Below are 19,377 nucleotides of genomic sequence, written 5' to 3' on the forward strand. Positions count from 1 at the left end.
TAACAATATAAATTTTCCTTAAAGGCAAGTCTAGGGAAATCCAAATATCTTTGTTCCTTCTCTCATGCTCAAGTTAGGTGCATGAAAACTCCCTAAGACTTTTAGATTTTATACAATTGAAGCAAAAATACACTTTTTAACAATTAAAGAATCTAGATTTGTGCATTAAAAACATTACCTTTGATTTAAATGTTCCCAAATCAAATCCAATCGGAGAAGATCAAATTTGAAATTGTTGGAAGCCTCATAAACTTACAATGTTTCACCCAATGACTCAACCTTGAACCTTGGCACTCCAAACAATGGGTGTTTGGCAAGGTGGAAACTAAAGTTCTCTCAACTCTTTGAAATGGAAAAAGACTATGAAAATCCTAACCCTTAAAGAGGTATTAATAGGGTTCCCCACTAAGCTTAAATGACTTAAGCTCATTAAAGTATTGGGTCAATTAATCTAGCCTAAAAAGGGTCCTAATTGATTAATCAACCCAACATAGTTGTCCAATTCATTAATTAGTCTAATTAAGAGATATTGTTCACCTACCCTTGTGTAACATTGCGTAATTATCAAAATGCCTTTATGCATATAAATAAACCTAAAATTTATTCAACCCTCACAAATCATGTCATTGATGAGCTAAAATGGGGACCAATAGGACCCATTGGATAGTATTGGCTCCCTCAAAATTCTGAAATTGATTCAACATTCCACTACAAAGAATCAACTATACTCTAATACTCTACATATATAATAACGAAACAAAACTCGAATTTGTGACCTATTATCCATTACATACAAACTCTCTATAAATTGGTGTTCATAATCTAACAAGGTAATGTACCTATCAAGATTACCTCTCCAATCTTTAAGTTAGAGATCCTTCTTATTATATAACCAATTAACATGATCTAGTTTTAAGGAGCATATATCAAATTTCACTAAGTGAAATGCTATGATCATAGTCTTTTAGATCATATGTCCTTTGGATAACCCAAAGGGATATACTATCTTGATACCATGAGATATCATGGTACCTTTATTGATAATATTTGTCGCTACAAGTCTCCATCAACAGTAAACCAATCCATAAAAATATATAATCACTTTAGGGTCTCACTCATAAATCAAAGCCTCCTATTGATTTTGACACAAACTTAATATTCTCTCAAGGTTGAAAGTCCATGTAGTATAGTAGTTTAATGAATCATGACAACTTATAATCTTACATCATGATTCACCATAGGTCATGTTTAGTGTGTATCACATAAACTAGTGTACTTACCATGGAAAAATCATCTCAATGACCAAGAAAAGTCATCCTTCCAATTAGAAGGTAAATGCATTACAGTCTCAGATGGATTGTCAAAATCCACGAACCAACTATACTCATCACTCTATAAGGAATCCATGACTTGGATCTTCTACGCAACTTATGATATACCCAAGTCATGTACAATGTAAATGATGTAAACGTATATACTCAACTAACCAATTAATGCATACGGGATAACAAATGGGAAACCAAGAAACATTGATAAATAAATTTATAAACAGATCTTAATATGTTATATCATGTTATGTTTTTTAGGGCTCAATCTCAATAGCGAGGTGGTAAGGGAAAATGTGAGTTAGAATGTCAAGATTGTATCTCATAGTTCACACCTAACTCAAAATACTATGATGGGAGCAATGTCACTTTATAATAGTACTTAACTCGAGATGCTCTACTCAAGCACCTTAATTGACACATGGCAACACCCTTCCATTTACCTTTATCATTTCCACTTTTATTTTACTTTAATGAAAACGTGAATGAAAAAAAGATGACATTTTCATGAAAGGTGTGTTCGATGGCAAAATTGCCAATTTTGGTGGCTATTGAGAATAACGTGCTATCATTGCATCATCTCAAATTGGAAAGAAAGTAACATATAAAAAAATGAGCTTTGTTTATTCTTTTTACATTAGGCACTAACAATGCTTGTTGGACATTTAATTCTTAAGCTTAAAATTTTCATTTTCCTTAGTTGTAAGGGATTTTTACTTTCTTGCATTAGTATTTCTTTGACTTTATCTATTGAAGTGTTTGATAAATTTTCTAGGTTTTTGTAATTTCATTATACGAATGGTCATGTGTTTAAACTTATGTGACTAAGGTGTTTTGGTTAAGGATCAATAGTTCCTAAGGTTTCTTCCATGGTCAATTGTTTATGGTATTCTATCTTTTGTCATAAATTCTGAGTTCCTGTTTACATTCTATGAAGAGTGCTAAGATTCCTTCTTCACCTATGGACAGAGATTTTGCTTGGCTTATAGGGGCCATGGTGGAAAGGCATAGTCTAGGCTTTGAAACTACTCTCTCAACCATTGAATTGGCTCTAGGTGGTCAATATGATGAGTTGGCAGAAAAACAGTTAAAGCATCCTATCAAGGGTTTGTTCCGTGACTAAGATGATGATGATGATGTTACCCACCTTACGTTTCACCAATTGAAAAAATCCCCTTATACAAACTCTTTGAGTCCAAATGAAGTATTCGTTGCACATGCGAATTTTTTAGCAAGTCTCTAGTTGACTATTTTTTGCTCTTGTCCAAGAGTTACATTTTATAGGCGTGCATTTATTTTTGTCACATCCTAACTTGTATAGGATATTAATGAGTTGTGTGGTATTAGATAAGTGATACAAGATCTCCCTTGTAGTTTAGAAAGTCCACTTCTTTTATTCGTTTAAGTTACCTTCTCTCAAATATCTTTACTTAGCAAATGTATGCATATCTTTTTGGAATAGTCATTAGGTGACTAAGCGATAACCTTAATTAATGAATACTCGTGCAAAGAGTCCAAACAATGCCCTTTCATTCCTCGACACCAAGCTTGACTAAATAAGAGGTCTCATAGGTGAGCTTTTCACTTTGTGGTCCTCGTTGGCCTGAATGATCGTATCAAGTTATTTGATATCCTATGGAACAATAGAGAGCTTGCAAATGATGCTTGATAACTCTTATCCCTACATTGATCCTAAAATTCCTAATTGTAAGACATCAAGGGATGATTATGAAATTCTTTTGATTGACTTTAAGGTATTCTAAATCTAAACAATCTAAAGAACAAGAGAAAAAAAATGATCGAGAACCTATACTTGTGGAAGAGACTTTAAGGAAGTCTTTGAGCAAGAGAAAATAAGGTGCTACTAAGGATAATAAAAGTAAAAGCACTAATGGAAAGCTAGAAGCTAGTGAAAAAAAATAAAGTTTTTGACATTAGCTCATTTATTGATTTTATGGTGAAACTCGAGCTTCTTGTTGTTGCTACTAAACTTGTTATACCCTCCGACCCTATCTAGAGTAGCCACGGCTCACCTAATAATGAAGTTGGTCACCTCTACATTGTTTACAAATATGAAGAAGATAAATAATGTTGAGGTGCAATTCCATTAATAAGACAGATATGAAGAAAATGAATAGTGTCAAGGTGTAATTCCATTGAAATATGATTTCTATTCTCTTTGCTTTTTATTTTTTACTTTTCTATTCTTATTTGTACTTGACTTTTATAATATTCATTGATAATGGAACATTCCTTCTTAAACTAGGCAAAAGACATAAGATAGTCGAGGAAACAACAATCGAGTTTACTAACCTAAGAAGACGAGTTAGGGAGCTTAAATACCAAGTCAAGGGAATATAGAAGAAGGAGGAGAAAAAATAGAAGGAAGCTTTAAAGTGCTAATTAGAGGAATCTCTTTGAGCCCTTGAGAAGTTGTGCATGGTCGAATGTCAAGTTACTATTCTAAAAGAAAGGGTAGTAAAGATGTATAAAATACTGAGGAATGAAAATGATCAAGCAGAGCGACTAAAGGAGGGCTCTTTTTGAATTAGGGGCAAAGTTCTAAGTAGAAAAGAAGTGGTAGTGTATTTAGCTTTTAAGAAGGTAAAATAAAAAGATATTATAATGGATACAATGAGGCCCTCAAAAAGTATAATATTAGTAAAGAGTGAGAGCGCAAGAAGGAGATTCTTGCGACAACCTCATTTGAGTTTACCCTAATTTTAATGGATACAATATTTTAATGTTCTCTTGGTACTTGATAACTTAGGTGAAATTTTTCATACATGATTTTTTTATTGCTTTGTTTTGATTAATATTCTTATTATACCTTTCAATTTTTGAAAGAACGAAAAATGCATGTGATATTTTGTGAGGTTGAAATAGAGTAATTGATTGACCCATATGGATCAGGATAGTGCTCCTCTAGTGCTTTACTTGATAGGACTTAAAATTATGCTCTATGAAGCATCACATTATGAGGCTCTCTCCTAAGGAGCTTTGCCCTAGGAAAGAGTAGTGTTACTATGTTGCATCCTACTTTTATGAATTTTTTTGAGTCACCCTCCCATCAGCATTACATCGGAATTTGATAAAAATAAAATAGGCTTTATATTGTCTATCCACCCATATCATTATGAACCATAAAGAGGTTAAGGTGAATGCTCATCCACATTGTGACAGCAAACTCAATCCATTTTGTCAAAAAAAAAAAAAAAAAAACAAATGGAAATAAAGGATTCCATGCCAAAATTAACAAATTGATCCACGAAGTTAGCAATTTGATAGTTAGTTTGTCCGATTCAATAGTGATTCAATAGCTTGTTCAACCCAAATGACGACTTAGATCGGATTAAGCTTTGATCAGACCCAAATGATGATCCAAATTAGATTAGGTTTCGATTGAACCTAATCCAATTGACGGTTTGATTGATTGAACCAATCAATTCGATCCAAATTTTAAAATATTGATTTACCAATAGAATAAAAAATTCAAATTATTTAATTTGTATGATGAGATTTAGGTTGTGGAACAAAGATACAAACAAATTTAAGAATATGCGAATAAGCATATTGTAACAATAAGATTGGTGGTGCCAAAAAACTAAGATACGGTAGTGTAAACCCGACCAATTACCATAAACTTATAAAGAAATTTTGGTCTCGACATGTCATTAGCTATAAACCAGGCAAGATCTGGGTGCACACCCACTGACCCACTAGCAAATAATTAAAAATGGAAAAAAATGATGAGACCCAATGAATTTGGCGAGGAACAATGGCATAATTATAAAAAGAGTGAAATGTGAGATGGTAAGAGAATGATAGTGGAATGGTGAGGGGACCCACAAATCTGAAAATCTCAATCACCCCGAAATGAAACAACAATACAATCTTCCTCCCACTTTCCCCACCAAAGCTTTCCAAAAATCATTCCGTCCAATCCAATCCAATCCGATCCCATCTGATGGCTCACCTTGCTCGTATTTTCATCACATCTTTCAGATACGATTTCCTTGCTAAAGCGAAGCAACCAAAATTTACAATTTTACCATAATACCACCTCCACCTCCGTTCCATGGCCCCCACCTGGATGCCTCCCTCCACACTCCCCACTGGCCCACTCTCTCTCTCTCTCTCTCTCTCTCCCATTTTCCCATTTCTCCTCAAATTTTCTTTTAAGAAAGAAAATTCTTTTTTCTTAAATATAAATAAATTTTTTATATTAATTAAAATAGCAGGGGAGGTGGGCCCAGGTGCGACCCGTATACGTAGATATTGCCGTACCAAAATATATTTTTGGGAGTTGACACCACTCACCTGCAGTCACTCCTCAGGGCGGCTTTCCTCTTTTGACGCCGCCGCTCTCAGATGTGTCTGCCGCCCCCATGTCTGCTGCTCTCCTCTTGACCCCTGGTCAACACCCCTCAACAATTTACACAGAACCCCTGGTCGACCCCATGGCTTTCATCCTTCATAAATAAAGCTTTACATTGCATGTCCGACCATTAGAAAATAAATGTACCACCGAATCATATGATAAGACAAGCTTGTACTCCGAAATTATATTAGACATTTGAGATAAGAATCTAGGAAAAATCGTACCCATCCAGATCATGGGTGAACATTAAAATTATGAAAAAATAATTATTAAATTTTTGTGGGGGAAAATAGAAATTAATAATTATTATATTAGCAGTAAATACAAAGAAAAGAAGTCATTTTCAAACCGCAAAACCATGCAGGGGGGCATATAGAAAGGCAGTGTGGCATTGAATATGCAGAGGAAAGAGACAAGTGGGATAATGCGAGGAGATTTTCCAAGATCTCAGAATCTCAGCTTTACCTCTTTAGCTTAGAAAAGCTAGATTTCTGATTTCTTTCTTCTGATTTCGTACCCTCCAGGTCCTTTTCATCTTCTTACACCACACTATTTCAGTATTTTTGATGTTCTCGTCAATCGCCCACAACTTGCATTACAAGTCACTTCCGCTCCATTCGTTTCCTCCACCACTGTATAAATATTGGAAGCAGATTCCCCGCACATTTCTGGTTATGGGTTCCGCCGCCGGCGAATTTCTTCGGCATGTGTTACCGGAGAAAGTTGGGGTTTCTGATCACTCCGCTGCTGGGTCGGAGGAGCTCCATGTTCTTGCTGTTGATGATAGCCATGTGGATCGGAAGGTGATTGAGAGGCTGCTCAAGATATCTTCCTGTAAAGGTGTGTGTTTGTGTGTGTCTCGATTGTCGATTTTAGAGCTTGGAGGGTTTTGAGATTTGGGTTTTTTTTTTTTTCTTTTCTGAAAACGATGGGAACGGAATTTTCAGTGACGGCTGTGGAGAGTGGAACGAGGGCTCTGCAGTTTCTGGGGTTGGACGGAGAGGAGAACTCAGTTGGATTTGATGTAAGAAGAATGAGCTTGGAAATTCGTTTGGACCCCTGTTTGGTTGCGAAGAAAAATGAAAAGAAAGTGTTAAAATCTTGGTTTAAAAGAGCAGAATTTAATTTTTATCATTTTCCTACGTTTTTCCCTGCAAATAAACAGAGGTCTTTTTGTTTTTTCTTTTTTGATTAAATTCAAAGATTTCTTTAATATTGTTTGGATGATTGATATCTCAATGGTTTCCTTGAAGGGTTTGAAGGTGAATCTGATCATGACGGACTATTCTATGCCTGGGATGACAGGGTATGAGTTGCTCAAGAAGATCAAGGTTCGATATTTGCCGTTTGATAAATTGCCTCTTGTGGGTCTGCTTGGTTGCTGGGAAAACCCATGAAAGGAAAAACAATCTGGTTCCTCCATTTTATGGTTTTTCTTTTTTAATTCAAAAAAATTGAAAGCTCTCCTTATCTTAAGCCTGAGTTGAGGTTTTGATTTTCCTCTGTCCCAAACAATGGAAACATTCAAAATTTTGACTTCTTTTCCTACATTTTCTCAGCATCCAAAAGGTAGACAAGAACTTAAAATCCCAGATATATCTGAGTGCTATCGGACTGATTCCCTATCTTAAATCTAAGCAGGAGTCAAAGGCTTTCAGAAAGATACCAGTGGTGATCATGTCTTCAGAAAACATCCTGACTCGCATTGACAGGTATGCAGGAATCTGAATTTGCAATATATTTGCTTTAATGAAGGTTTCTGTGTCTTCAAACCTAAAGCAGAAACAGGCTCTTAATGAGCTTTAAAAATGTCACTGTGATTCATTTATGTATTTCCTATTTGAAAATAGAAAAGTAGGTGAATGCATATGAAATCTTAATTGAACTTGGGATCGACATCTGAGGTGTCATGGCAGATGTATTCAACCAAAGCAAATGTTCTTGATATCTAAACCAATATGAAACCCCATATCAAAATTTCAGGATTTAGGAGATGAAATTGTCAAGGTTTGGCAACACCTTCACTGGCCGATGTTTTCTTTTTGGGAATGTTCTCAAAAACAGGTTTTGAGGACAGTTTTCGAAAACAGCTTTTTGATGTTATCTGAGATGGTAGTTTTGGAATGTTCTCAATGTATTGTCTATGTTTCCAAATATTTCTTAGATATAACTTTTATCTTCAATGCTTTATTTTCAATCATTTTCCATTTTATACCATTATTTTTTAAAACAATCTCAAGAATACAAGCGGAAACAACCGAATCATCCTCCTTAACTCAATCCAACTCAACAAAGCCTTGGCTCAACATTCTGAGTTCAACTGGATGAAACCTTTCATTGTATATCGATTATTGAGCATCAATGTGCCAACTATTCCAATGCCAGTTGCCCTTCCATTGTATTTAAAAACTGAATAATATCAATATGTTCTCCTTAAACCTCTGGAACACATTCATTAACTTGTGGCCTTGGAAACAATATGGCCTCTATCAGCATGAAGTAAAACTAATATGTTGAATTTTTTTATTCTACATGTGCTCTTGTGTTGAAGGATTGCTTGTATTGTTAGCTGGTTAACAGCATATGTTTTCAATGAATAACAGGTGTTTAGAGGAAGGTGCAGAGGAGTTTATAGTGAAACCAGTAAAACTGGCAGACGTGAGACGCCTGAGAGATTTCATAATGAGAGGAGAGGAAGAGGGAGAGGAAAATAGGAAGAAAGGGAACCATAAGAGAAAGCTACAAGATGATTACAGCATCTCACCCCCATTGTCACCAGCACCATCACTTGATTGTGAGATATCCTCGTTGCTACTACCATCTTCTTCTTCTTCTTCTCCAGAGTGTCCTTCAAAGCGACCTAGATTGTGGGTTGAAGATTGAGTTGCTGTGACTTCTCATCTGAGTGGGCCTATTTTGTCAGCCTCACCTGGTGTCTGCATTGTAGCTGCGCGCTCTGGTGGAGGTTACTTCTTGTTCTGTTTTGAATCTTATACTAAATGTGCAAAATTACTGAAATGAAGATTTCACTACGACCCAAAACTTAAAAACCAGAACCACAACATGAGAGAAGTCCAGAAAAATTCTTTTCCTCTCTGATGATGTAGTTAATGAAAAAATTTATTCCATCAGAGTTATATCGCTTGCATCAAACTCTTGTTCAGTCTGCAACTCCTCCAGCTTTGTATTATACATGATAATTGGATCACTTGGCCGATCGGTCACTTCCAAGTACCGAACACCATCTCTGCACATATCATAACATGGTCCTAATTGAGTTTCTTCTCTACTTTGCTTCTTTTTTATACATTTAATGCTACTTCAATCCATTTCAATTGGTACTAAGTACTCTGGGCCACTTGAATAGGATTGTAATCCATGTTAAACTACATGAATGCTAGTGTGACTTCTATCCCAACCTTTTAAAATGATGGGTTTTGCATATGAAGCCACATCTGGAGGCTGGAGTTGGTCCTTCATACTGTAGTTACAATATGCCTAAAATCAGAGCAAAGCAATGTACCCAGCCTAATAGGCTTATGCCTGGATTGCTGGCTGGAACCTTGTATCATAGCCAGAGATCTCATTTGGGTGTAGTTATGTGATCTCTCTATGGCCAAGACAATGCCAACCCCAAACACAATACCCAACTAAGAAGAGTCTGCTTGGTAATGTTTTTAAAAAACGCTTCTAATTTGAAAAGTGTTTTGGAAGAAAAATAAAGAAATGGGATGTTTATCTGGATTTTAAAAATGCTTTTAAAAAATAAAGAAACATTTTCATGAACACTTTGAAAAACACTGCAATAAGTTCTAGAAATCGGCTAGGGAAGACAAGAATCATGCTCATGGGATTTAGTCTCATCTACTTGAAGACAAACTATTTACTAATTGAGCTGTATGTGGCTTAGCATGTTGTGGATCCGCCTCCAAAGTGGTTGAAAATTCATCTTCTTTAAACAGCCAACAGAGGGTTCTATTCAACTTCTACATTACCCTTTGCCAATCATTTCAGGGGGCCACATTGTTATCATCCTGCTCCTCCCAATGCGGTCACAAAACCACGATCGAGGTCTCCTACTTCCAGGACTTGCAACCTCAATCCAACAAACCAAGCCATAAATGGAACGGTTGGGTTGCCTCATTCATTAACATCCCCACCATTCAAATTCACATCTTCCTTTTCAGAGTTACAGTAAGACATGGAGGTTTCAAGGTCGGTTACTATGATTGTGCAACCAGACAGCAAAACCTTTGATGGTTCGATTCCGAAGGCATATGCAGGTCTGTTACTGAAAAGTTGATTAAGAACACATAAAAACATGAGAAAGATCCGATTAATTAGTGTCTTTTAGAAAGCGAATATCCTACTTCGGTTTTGTTTATATCAAGGTAAAAGCTAATGAAACATCAAGATCCTGACAAACCCGAGGTAGTATGCCATTCATATTAAATTAATCACAGGAATGCCGACTGTTGGGTTGATGAATAATAATGTTTTATGACCCCAATGAACTTGAATTCAACAGCTGGAGTTGATTTGTAGATGGCCCAGAAGAAGTTATGAGGAATATACTGTAAAATAGCACTCCAAGACAGCAATTTCATACCAGCATAGACGTAGGGCGGAGTAAACTATTGCAGCCAACGTCTGACTTAATGGTTATACTATATAACTCAAGTGAATTTACTATGAAATCCCTTTGGGGGCACCTCTGGTTGGGGCATTTGGATGGGGGTGAGGGTATTGTAGTCAATGAATGGTAGGAAAGCCCTGGGAGAGTTGGACAACCGCAACCAGCCACAACCACCTTCATTGAAACGTTCAGCAACCAAAATTCAAAACACAGAGGGCAGAAGAATTTTACTTCCATTGCAGCCAAAACCAACCAATTTCTTCCACTCTCTCTGTGATTCTATCTTTTCAGAGTTCATGGGTGTGAAGGGTCATCCATGGATTCTTCCCTCTCTCTTGTGTTTCTCTCTTCTTTGTCTCCCTTGTTTCTCTCAACCAAGTTCTTCACCTGCAAGTTCCATCCCCAGTTCTCCTAATAATTCTCCAATCTCTCCACAAATTCCAGGAGCAGCATCACATGAAAAAGTTGGTAAGGTAGCTGGAGCAACAGCTGCAAGTGCTGTTGTTGTTGCTGGGGTGTTCTTCTGCTTCAGAAAATTTGTTGCTCGTCAACGCCAGAGAGATAAAAATGAATCTAGTTTTCGTCGTGAAGAAGCTGAGGTGATGCATGAGGAATTCAAGCATCGTGGAACTCTGAAAGGATTGATTGTTGATGATAATGGAGTGGAGGTCCTCTATCTGAGGAAACTTGAAGGTGGGCAATTGAGGAATAGTTTCTCTAAGGTTTTGAATATTCCTAATGAAGAAGAAAGAGGAAAGATAGTGGAGAGTATGGTAGATAGACCCAGAAAATCAAAGAGAATTCAAGAGATCCCATTGCTTCATGAGCCATCAGATGTGATTATCCTAGAGAAAGAGGCCAAACCAGTTTTGAAAGTTCCAACTCTACAGCCTCAGGTTTCTGTACCATCTCCTCCTCCACCTCCACCACCACCACCCTCTCAGCCACTTCCACCGCCTCCACAGGTGATTCCAATAAAGAAAACTCCCAACCCACATCCTCCACCACTCCCTCCTAACAAGAAAATCCCCGGACCGCCTCCTCCTCCACCACCTCCTCCTGAAAAGAAAATCCCTGGACCACCTCCTCTGCCACCAATCCCAACAAGGAGGAAGCCTGCAGCACCACCTCCACCACCTAAGGCAGGTGGTTTGGTTTCAGCTTTGAAACCTCCACCTGTACCAAGGGGGAAGATGAACAGTAATAACAGGGCAGAGGCATCAACTGAAGGAAGCTCCAAGGGAACTGATTTTGGGCAGATGAAGCTGAAGCCATTGCACTGGGATAAGGTCATAGCTAATGTTGATCATTCAATTGTGTGGGATGAGATCAATGATGGATCCTTCAGGTAAAAGTACCTTGAAACTTATGCTTATTTGTTAACATTTCCCCCTTTACCTCTCATCCCTTTATTGTTTCCTGTTACTGATTTTATATAAATCTATCAGGTTTGATGATGAACTTATGGAATCTCTGTTTGGATACACTGCGAACCAGAAACCCCCTGAAATGAATAACAAGCCAGTGACTTCAAGCAACTCTGCCCTGCCAACCCAAATTTTCATCCTGGAACCCCGAAAATCACAAAACACTGCAATTGTACTTAGATCTCTTGCAGTCTCTCGTAGAGAAATTCTAGATGCCCTCCTGGAAGGTCAAGGCCTCACCACTGATACTCTTGAAAAACTGACCAAAATTTCTCCAACCCAAGAAGAAGAATCCAAAATCCTGCAATTCAATGGCAACCCAACTAAGCTTGCTGATGCAGAGTCCTTTCTCTACCACATCCTGAAAGTTGTTCCTTCGGCGTTCATGCGCTTCAATGCAATGCTTTTCAGAACAAACTACGACCCTGAAATCCTTCACTTGAAGGAGTCTTTGCAAACACTTGAATTGGCCTGCAAGGAGCTAAGAAGTCGTGGGCTTTTCTTAAAACTTCTTGAAGCCATTCTCAAGGCTGGCAATAGAATGAATGCAGGAACCGCCAGAGGAAATGCCCAAGGCTTCAACCTTAGTGCTCTTCGTAGACTTTCAGATGTGAAGAGCATTGATGGAAAGACTACTTTACTTCACTTTGTCGTGGAACAAGTAGTTCGATCAGAGGGTAGGCGTTGTGCAATCAATCAGAACGATAGTCTGGACAGAAGTAATAGTCAAAGAGGCAAAAAGAGTGATCCAAATTCAGTAAGTCAGACACCAAAAGAAGAGAAAGAGAAAGAGAAAGAGAAAGAGAATGAGAAAGAGAAAGAGAACAAAAAAGAGAAAGAGTACCTTATGCTTGGATTACCAGTGTTAGGGGGGCTAAGTACTGAATTCTATAATGTAAAGAAAGCTGCAGTCATAGACCATGATAGTTTCATCAACATGTGCTCAACTCTCACAGCCCGTGTTGCTGAAATTCAGCTGCTTGTGGCACGCTGCAGAAATGGTGAGAAGGGCAGGTTTGTGCAGGAGATGAAAGGGTTTTTAGAGGAATGTGAGGAGGAGCTTAAAGTGGTAAGAGTAGAGCAAACAAGGGTAATGGAGCTTGTGAAGAAAACAACAGAATATTACCAAGCGGGAGCTTCTAAAGACAAAGGGGGACAACCTCTTCAGTTGTTTCTCATTGTGAAGGATTTTCTTGACATGGTTGATCAAGCTTGCCAAGACATTTACAGGAAACTGCAGAAGAAGAATGTGACAAAGACTGTAGGATCATCCCCACCACTGTCACCAACAAGGCAGGCAGTGAGATTCACAAACTTGCAGTTACAATTCATGTCAGATATGTGTAGGACAACATCTTCCAGCGATTCAGAGGATGACTTCTGAAGACGGGTTACAATTCTGTATGAACAATTGGTCAATGACTATGGAAGGATTAAACTAGAAATTTGCTACAATTTGAGCCTAAGGTCAGCCACATGATTTGTAAAGTAAGTTCTAAATGAAAGGTAGATTAATGACTTATTGTTTTTGTCTTTGACTAGAAGTGAAAGCTGAAGTCCAATGAGTGATCTTGGTGTTATAGAAGTTTTACTGTGCATAAGCTAGAAAGAGACTTCCATAATAAGCAACTTTGTTTTTACTTCCATGTTTAAGCTTTTCTCTAATGACATAATCACTTCTGTTCATCAAATGTCTGGACATAGATACAAGCTCTTATTGGGCTTCAAATAAAATGTTTTCCAACCTTCAAAAAGGTAATTAAGGTAGACTTAAGTGATGTTTGTTTTTTTACTTAAATATAGGACGAGCTTCGTGTTTAGATTGTGTTTTGATTGTTTTAAAAATTAGTTTTTAGCATTTAAAAGCCAAATATATTGGATTTTTTTACTCATACAATTTTTTTTTTAAGTAATAAATTAAAAACAAATCATATAAATTCTAAAAACAAATTGCATTCAATATAAAGTTTAAGAAAACAAACACCTCCTTGGTGATATTGGGCAATCAATTGTCCACCGATTAAAAAGAATATAGTGTAAAGAAATGAAATTGGAAGAGAGAATTTCAAATAATTATGAATATTATTGATAAAAAGTCTAAAATATATGACATCATTAGCTTTATCTATAGCTAGAAAATCATAACTCTAGTAGGAAATTGTAGAATAAATCAACACTCAAAGCATGATATTATATTTGGTTCCATAATGTATTAAGGAAATTAGCAAAATGCTAAGGAAAGAAAAAAAATTATTAAGAAAAATGATTTTCTCATATTTGGTTTCACTATTAAAAAAAAATACGAAACAAAAAAATCAAATATAATTACAAATTAATTAAAATTTTATATATTTTTAAATTATTTAATCTTGATTTAACAAAAGAAGATATGTAAATTGTAAAGTGAGTTCAGAATTTATATATTGATTTTAAGTTTTTTTTTTCCACTTTTTACTTTTCCTCTTTATTTTCTTTCCCTCAAATTTTTTTAAAACAAACATAACCCAAACATAGTATAGAAGAAATATCAAATATAATATCATATACAATAATATAGAACTATCAAATAGAATTATATTCTATACTATTTTACTTTACTAAATATTTTTATTTTTTATCATTAAATTAAAATGTTGTCTCAACAATTTGAATTTTCATATAAATGTATAAATAAGGTCAACCCAACTCGAGTCTTAGGAAATAAAAATTTAAAAAAAAAATTAAAGTGCATTTAAAGTATAAAAATACTAAAAGCGTTTTCTAGAATCACAACCAAACGGAATTAACTAAAAATGCTTTTTAAAATCTCTCTCAAAGTTACTTTCTAACTTTTTAAAAATGTTTTTAAAAATCTAATTCTTTTTTTAAAATGTTTTTATACCACAACTCCATCCACAAATGTCGTATTTGATACGTTCTTGTAGCTACTTTCAAATTGGAAATGGACCTCCCACAATCAAAAGCCTTTTCAGACAGGGTTTAAAAATCGTGTGGGCATCTTCACTCTCATTTCCTCGCAACTGGAATGAAGGAAAGAATCCCCCATCAGCCGCCTGTCATTCCAATCCAACGGCTTCTCCGCTTAATCATCCCAAGAGTCTTTGATGCTCACGCTGACTAGGTGGATTGAAAGGGCGGATAATGTCCACGTCAACCTTAAGTCTTCGTCAATGGTTGTGTAGTTACCAAAAAAGCCCATAAACAACTCACCCTCTTCCCCTTCTGCCTTCCTACAAAACAAGGAGCACACCAAGACCTTCAAATTACACACACAGAGGGAGAGAAAGAAGGAGAGATACACACAGGAGAGGGAGAGAGAATATGGGAGAAACACTTGGAAATCGTATTAGGTTGAGCGAAGAAATCGTGAACAGGGCTGCTTCTCAAGCCATGAGAGCTCACAATTCCGCTGGCAGGCCATTTCTTCTCGACAAAACCCGTGGCTTTGCTATTTTTGCGTTTGCTGGATCTTGGCTTCCCGATGATTGGTTTACGCACCCACCTTTTGGAGAAACAAAGATGGATGCTAGTACCTTTCCTTCTCTTCGAAGTGTGGGCAACGATGAAGTCGCTGTGGTCAACGCCTCCTTCCTCCGGCGATTCAAAGCCATCTTAGATCAGCTATCACTTGAGAGAGAGGTACTTCAATTTATGCATGTATCTATATTACACTTGCGTCGATTCAAAATGCTGATGTTCGAGTTTGGTTTTTCAGGTGCAAAAAGTAATTGCAGATAGGAGGCAAGTTGTTTTTACTGGCCACTCCTGGGGTGGTGCAATGGCCATCCTGGCAACTCTATACTTCTTGGAGAAGGCAGGGCCCAATCAGAACCCACCCCGCTGCATCACTTTCGGATCCCCCCTTGTAGGTGATCGGATCTTCGGTCATGCTGTCAGGCGGGAGAAATGGTCCGACCACTTCATCCATTTTGTAATGAGATTTGATGTTATCCCTCGTATTATGCTTGGCCCTGCATCCACTGAGCACCAACAAATTCTCAATTTCTTCAATCCCAGATCTCAATTTTACAGGGAACCCCTTGATCCTCCTTTAGGTTTCTATCTCAACGTGATGAGAAGTGCTTCCTCGGTTGCAATCCATGATGCCTGCATTCTCATGGGATGCACAAACCCGTTACTGGAAACTCTAAGGAACTTCACTGAGCTCAGCCCTTACAGACCTTTCGGAACTTACATTTTCTGCACTGGAAATGGAAAATTGGTCGTCTTAAAGAACCCGGATGCAGTTCTGCAGATACTGTTTTACTGTGCTCAGTTGAGCCAAGAAGAAGCTGCAGAGATTGCACAAAGAAGCCTACATGAACATTTGGCCTACGAAAATGAACTACAGGAGAGCTTAGGAATGCAGAATGTAGTTTATTTAGATAGTCTGGAAGACCTTCCATTGTCTTCCAATGGCGGTCCAGCCACAGTTAACATTGCCTTGAATGACCTCGGCCTGGTGAGCTTTCTTTCTTGCTCCTGACCTTACTGCCTAACTACAGAAATTTAGTTCTGAAAATTCCGTATGGCTGTAAATTTCAGCTAATATTATAATGTTTTGGATTGCAGAGCCCACAAGCCAGGTTATGCCTTCGAGCTGCAGGAGGGTTTGAGAACCGAAGGTTAAGAAACCAGGTTAAGATTGATGATAATAAGCAAAAGATTAATGACGAATTAAGAAAGCTGAAAGACTACCAAGAAAAGGCCGAGACTCGCAAACTGGGTTACTACGACGCCTTCAAGCACCAAGAAGAAAAAGCTGACTTCGATGCTAATGTGAGCAGGCTTGTGCTAGCTGGTATCTGGGATGAGATCATTGAAATGTTGAGAAGGTGCGAACTTCCAGATGAATTTGAGAACAGGAAAGAGTTAATAGAACTTGCAACCATATATCGCCGCATAGTTGAGCCTCTAGATATTGCCAACTACTATCGACACTTGAAGAATGAAGACACAGGAACCTACGTGACAAGGGGGAGACCAAAACGATATAGATACACCCAAAGATGGCTCGAGCATGCTGAAAATAAGCCACCTGGATCCAGGTCAGAATCCTGTTTCTGGGCTGAGCTAGAGGAGCTCTGCATTCAAACTAGCGGCAACGGATCCCTTCAAGACACTAAGCAGAAGATTCAGCAACTACAGAAAAATTTAATTGAATGGATTCATGAAGGCTCTTTAGGAAAGGATGTGTTGTTGGAGGATTCCACATTTGTTAAATGGTGGAAAACCCTCCCTTTCGAGTATAAATCAGACCCTGAATCATCTAGAATTGCGAATCTCATCCATGGGTAAGATTGAGGGGGCTTTATATTATCTGAAGGCATTTGTGCAAAACCTGCTAAACCAATTATAGCAATCACCCAATAAATAAGCTCTAGGATTGACTGCTTCTTGATAACCGAAATGTACTTGATGAAACATTATGTAGTAATAAGACATTTTCTTCCTGAACTCAGCAAAATCCTATTGCCCTTAAAATCAATGTCATTGTAAGCTTGCTACACATTTTGTAACAACATGCTTCCATGTAGATAATGTAATTCTGATATCCACATCAGATAGGAGAAGAAGTTCCTGAAACCATATGTGTTTAAACTCTTTTTAACCATATAAACATGTTAAAACCATGACAACACTTTGAGCTCAAAGTAGATAATATTCATACGGTTTAAAGCAAGTTATTACAATTGATATCAAAGTTGATCCACAACCTTGGTGTGGAAGTATTTTTAGGCTCACAAAAGATGCATGTTTGTTTGGTCTCGAAATCATGGGACATGACGAGGATGTTGTATCTGTATAGGAAATAATTGTAATATCCAATATCAAATAAAAGAAAAAGTTTATAACACTATATATGTATGAACTTCTCTTAAATGTGTAGATGCATTTTAAAGGTGTGAAGATCTTCTAGGCTTTTAGCGAACAATATCCATACAATTAGGAACGGGTCATTACACATTTTGCCTTGGAGAAGAACAAGAAATAAATTCCTTACATTTCCTTAATCTCCAATTTAGTTAGGTTGTTGCAAAAAATATGATTCCAAGAAGAAGAGGAGGCATCACTAATGATAGTTGAAATGGAGAGGTTTCTAACTTTGATGACTTTATAAAGTCTTGAACATTGTGAACACAAAGGTTGATCCCGCCACCATTAATCTTCTCAAAAACGAATTTTGGTCTCATCACCCACCACAAAGCAAGTGTGCGTAGAAAGAAATTGGAGAATATGTGCAATGGCCTTCCAAGGACACCGATGTAACCATCTAACTATATTATTGGTGTTACTCATTAGGAAATGTTTCATAGATACTTAAAATAACCTGATCCCAAAGGGCATAATTTCCTTAGGGAACCTCCAAAGCCACTTTCCTAATAAAGCACAATTCCTCAAAGAAATCTTTCCAAACCTCAAACCATCAAACTCCCTAGACCTAAACACTTTATCACAACTAATAAGATGATCCTTTTTACCCTCCTCAAACCTAGACTATAAAAAAACTCTTTGCAATTTTTCAATCCATGATGCTAATGATGTTGCAATCTTGAAAAGGGATAAGAAATAACATAGGATGTGAGACAATTAAAACTAAATTAGAATTATTTTACCCTTGAAGGACAAAAAAGCTTTTTGTCCCCTAAGTGATTGAATTAAAGTTATCAATCACTAGATCCTAAAACATGCTTGATTTATGATTCCCCCCTAATGGAAGGCCTAGGTACATTAAGGGCCAATCAAAGACTATACATTCGAGCATCATAGCCAACCTGGAGATTTGATTTTGACTTGTGTTAATGCTAGAAAGAGTGCTCTTGTTTAGATTGATCCTAAGCCCTAATAAACACCCCAAAACCAACAATATTAGCTTAAGAGTTTGCAAATCTTCCATAGAAGCTTTAGAGAAGAAGATATTGTCATCAACAAATTGTGAATAAGACATTGTAGTCCTATTTCTGTCTACTAGGAAACCCTCAAATAAACCTCTCCTCCGCTCTCAATAGCATCCTACTCAAAACATCAAGAACAATGGTAAAAAGAAAAACAGAAGGAGGATCTCCTTTTCTCAAGTCTCTAGATGACTTAACCTAACCTTTGGCGGTTCCATTCATTAAGACCACAAAACTTGCCAAGGACAGGTATCCCCTCATCCAAAACTTCCATTTTGAACTAAACTATTTTCTCTCTAGTGCATGGTCCAAAAAACCCCAATCTACATGGTCATAGGCTTTTTCAACATCAATTTTGAGGACCATCCCTTCCTTTCCTGATCTCCGTTTCTTGTCCACCAACTCATTGCCAATCAAAACAACATCCAAAATCTATCACCCGTCAACAAAGTCTCCCTATGAATTGTAGACGGTATCATGGAGGACTTTGTGTAAACGGCCTGATAAAACCTTAGCTATGCTCTTGTACAAACTAATGACCAGGCTCATAGGTCTTAAATATGAGATTCATTGGTTTCACTCTTCTTTAGCACAAGAGTAATGAAGGTAGCATGGGTGCTTTGGTTTACATTCCCATTATTATGAAACTCTCGAAACACTCTTAGAAGATTATCCTTAAGCACATCCTAACACTCCTGATACAGTGCAATGG

General features: G+C 37.2%; 3 protein-coding genes and 1 long non-coding RNA gene across 4 annotated transcripts; 3 read left to right on the forward strand and 1 right to left on the reverse strand.

Annotated features, from left to right (window-relative positions):
- Positions 1-6,113: 6,113 nt before the first annotated feature.
- Positions 6,114-8,942, forward strand: LOC117905138 (two-component response regulator ARR5-like). Its single transcript, XM_034818048.1, has 5 exons — positions 6,114-6,546; positions 6,654-6,730; positions 6,960-7,037; positions 7,348-7,418; positions 8,310-8,942. The coding sequence occupies exons 1-5, from the start codon at positions 6,273-6,275 to the stop codon at positions 8,587-8,589; spliced, it is 780 nt and encodes a 259-aa protein (XP_034673939.1). The 5' UTR covers positions 6,114-6,272; the 3' UTR covers positions 8,590-8,942.
- Positions 8,943-9,465: 523 nt separating this feature from the next.
- LOC117905137 (formin-like protein 8) lies at positions 9,466-13,354 on the forward strand. The gene is made up of 2 exons (XM_034818046.1): positions 9,466-11,690; positions 11,791-13,354. The coding sequence occupies exons 1-2, from the start codon at positions 10,462-10,464 to the stop codon at positions 13,151-13,153; spliced, it is 2,592 nt and encodes an 863-aa protein (XP_034673937.1). The 5' UTR covers positions 9,466-10,461; the 3' UTR covers positions 13,154-13,354.
- Positions 13,355-14,656: 1,302 nt separating this feature from the next.
- Positions 14,657-15,314, reverse strand: LOC117904505. The gene is made up of 2 exons (XR_004649598.1): positions 15,104-15,314; positions 14,657-14,999 (listed from the first exon to the last, which is right to left on the reverse strand). It is a non-coding gene; the product is annotated as an uncharacterized LOC117904505 (long non-coding RNA).
- LOC117904504 (protein EDS1L-like) lies at positions 14,978-17,262 on the forward strand. The gene is made up of 3 exons (XM_034817134.1): positions 14,978-15,408; positions 15,485-16,231; positions 16,342-17,262. The coding sequence occupies exons 1-3, from the start codon at positions 15,091-15,093 to the stop codon at positions 17,065-17,067; spliced, it is 1,791 nt and encodes a 596-aa protein (XP_034673025.1). The 5' UTR covers positions 14,978-15,090; the 3' UTR covers positions 17,068-17,262.
- The last annotated feature ends 2,115 nt before the right edge of the window (positions 17,263-19,377 follow it).

The sequence above is a fragment of the Vitis riparia genome, chromosome 17, assembly GCF_004353265.1.
Source record: "Vitis riparia cultivar Riparia Gloire de Montpellier isolate 1030 chromosome 17, EGFV_Vit.rip_1.0, whole genome shotgun sequence".
NCBI lineage: Eukaryota > Viridiplantae > Streptophyta > Magnoliopsida > Vitales > Vitaceae > Vitis > Vitis riparia.

Coding starts and splice junctions, on each gene's coding strand:
- LOC117905137 (XM_034818046.1), top strand. CDS start 10,462: ATGAATGGTAGGAAAGCCCTGGGAGAGTTGGACAACCGCAACCAGCCA. Junction 11,691..11,790: donor ATCAATGATGGATCCTTCAG/GTAAAAGTACCT, acceptor TAAATCTATCAG/GTTTGATGATGAACTTATGG.
- LOC117904504 (XM_034817134.1), top strand. CDS start 15,091: ATGGGAGAAACACTTGGAAATCGTATTAGGTTGAGCGAAGAAATCGTG. Junction 15,409..15,484: donor AGCTATCACTTGAGAGAGAG/GTACTTCAATTT, acceptor TTGGTTTTTCAG/GTGCAAAAAGTAATTGCAGA. Junction 16,232..16,341: donor CCTTGAATGACCTCGGCCTG/GTGAGCTTTCTT, acceptor TTTGGATTGCAG/AGCCCACAAGCCAGGTTATG.
- LOC117905138 (XM_034818048.1), top strand. CDS start 6,273: ATGTTCTCGTCAATCGCCCACAACTTGCATTACAAGTCACTTCCGCTC. Junction 7,038..7,347: donor AGTTGCTCAAGAAGATCAAG/GTTCGATATTTG, acceptor AAATCTAAGCAG/GAGTCAAAGGCTTTCAGAAA. Junction 7,419..8,309: donor ATCCTGACTCGCATTGACAG/GTATGCAGGAAT, acceptor AATGAATAACAG/GTGTTTAGAGGAAGGTGCAG.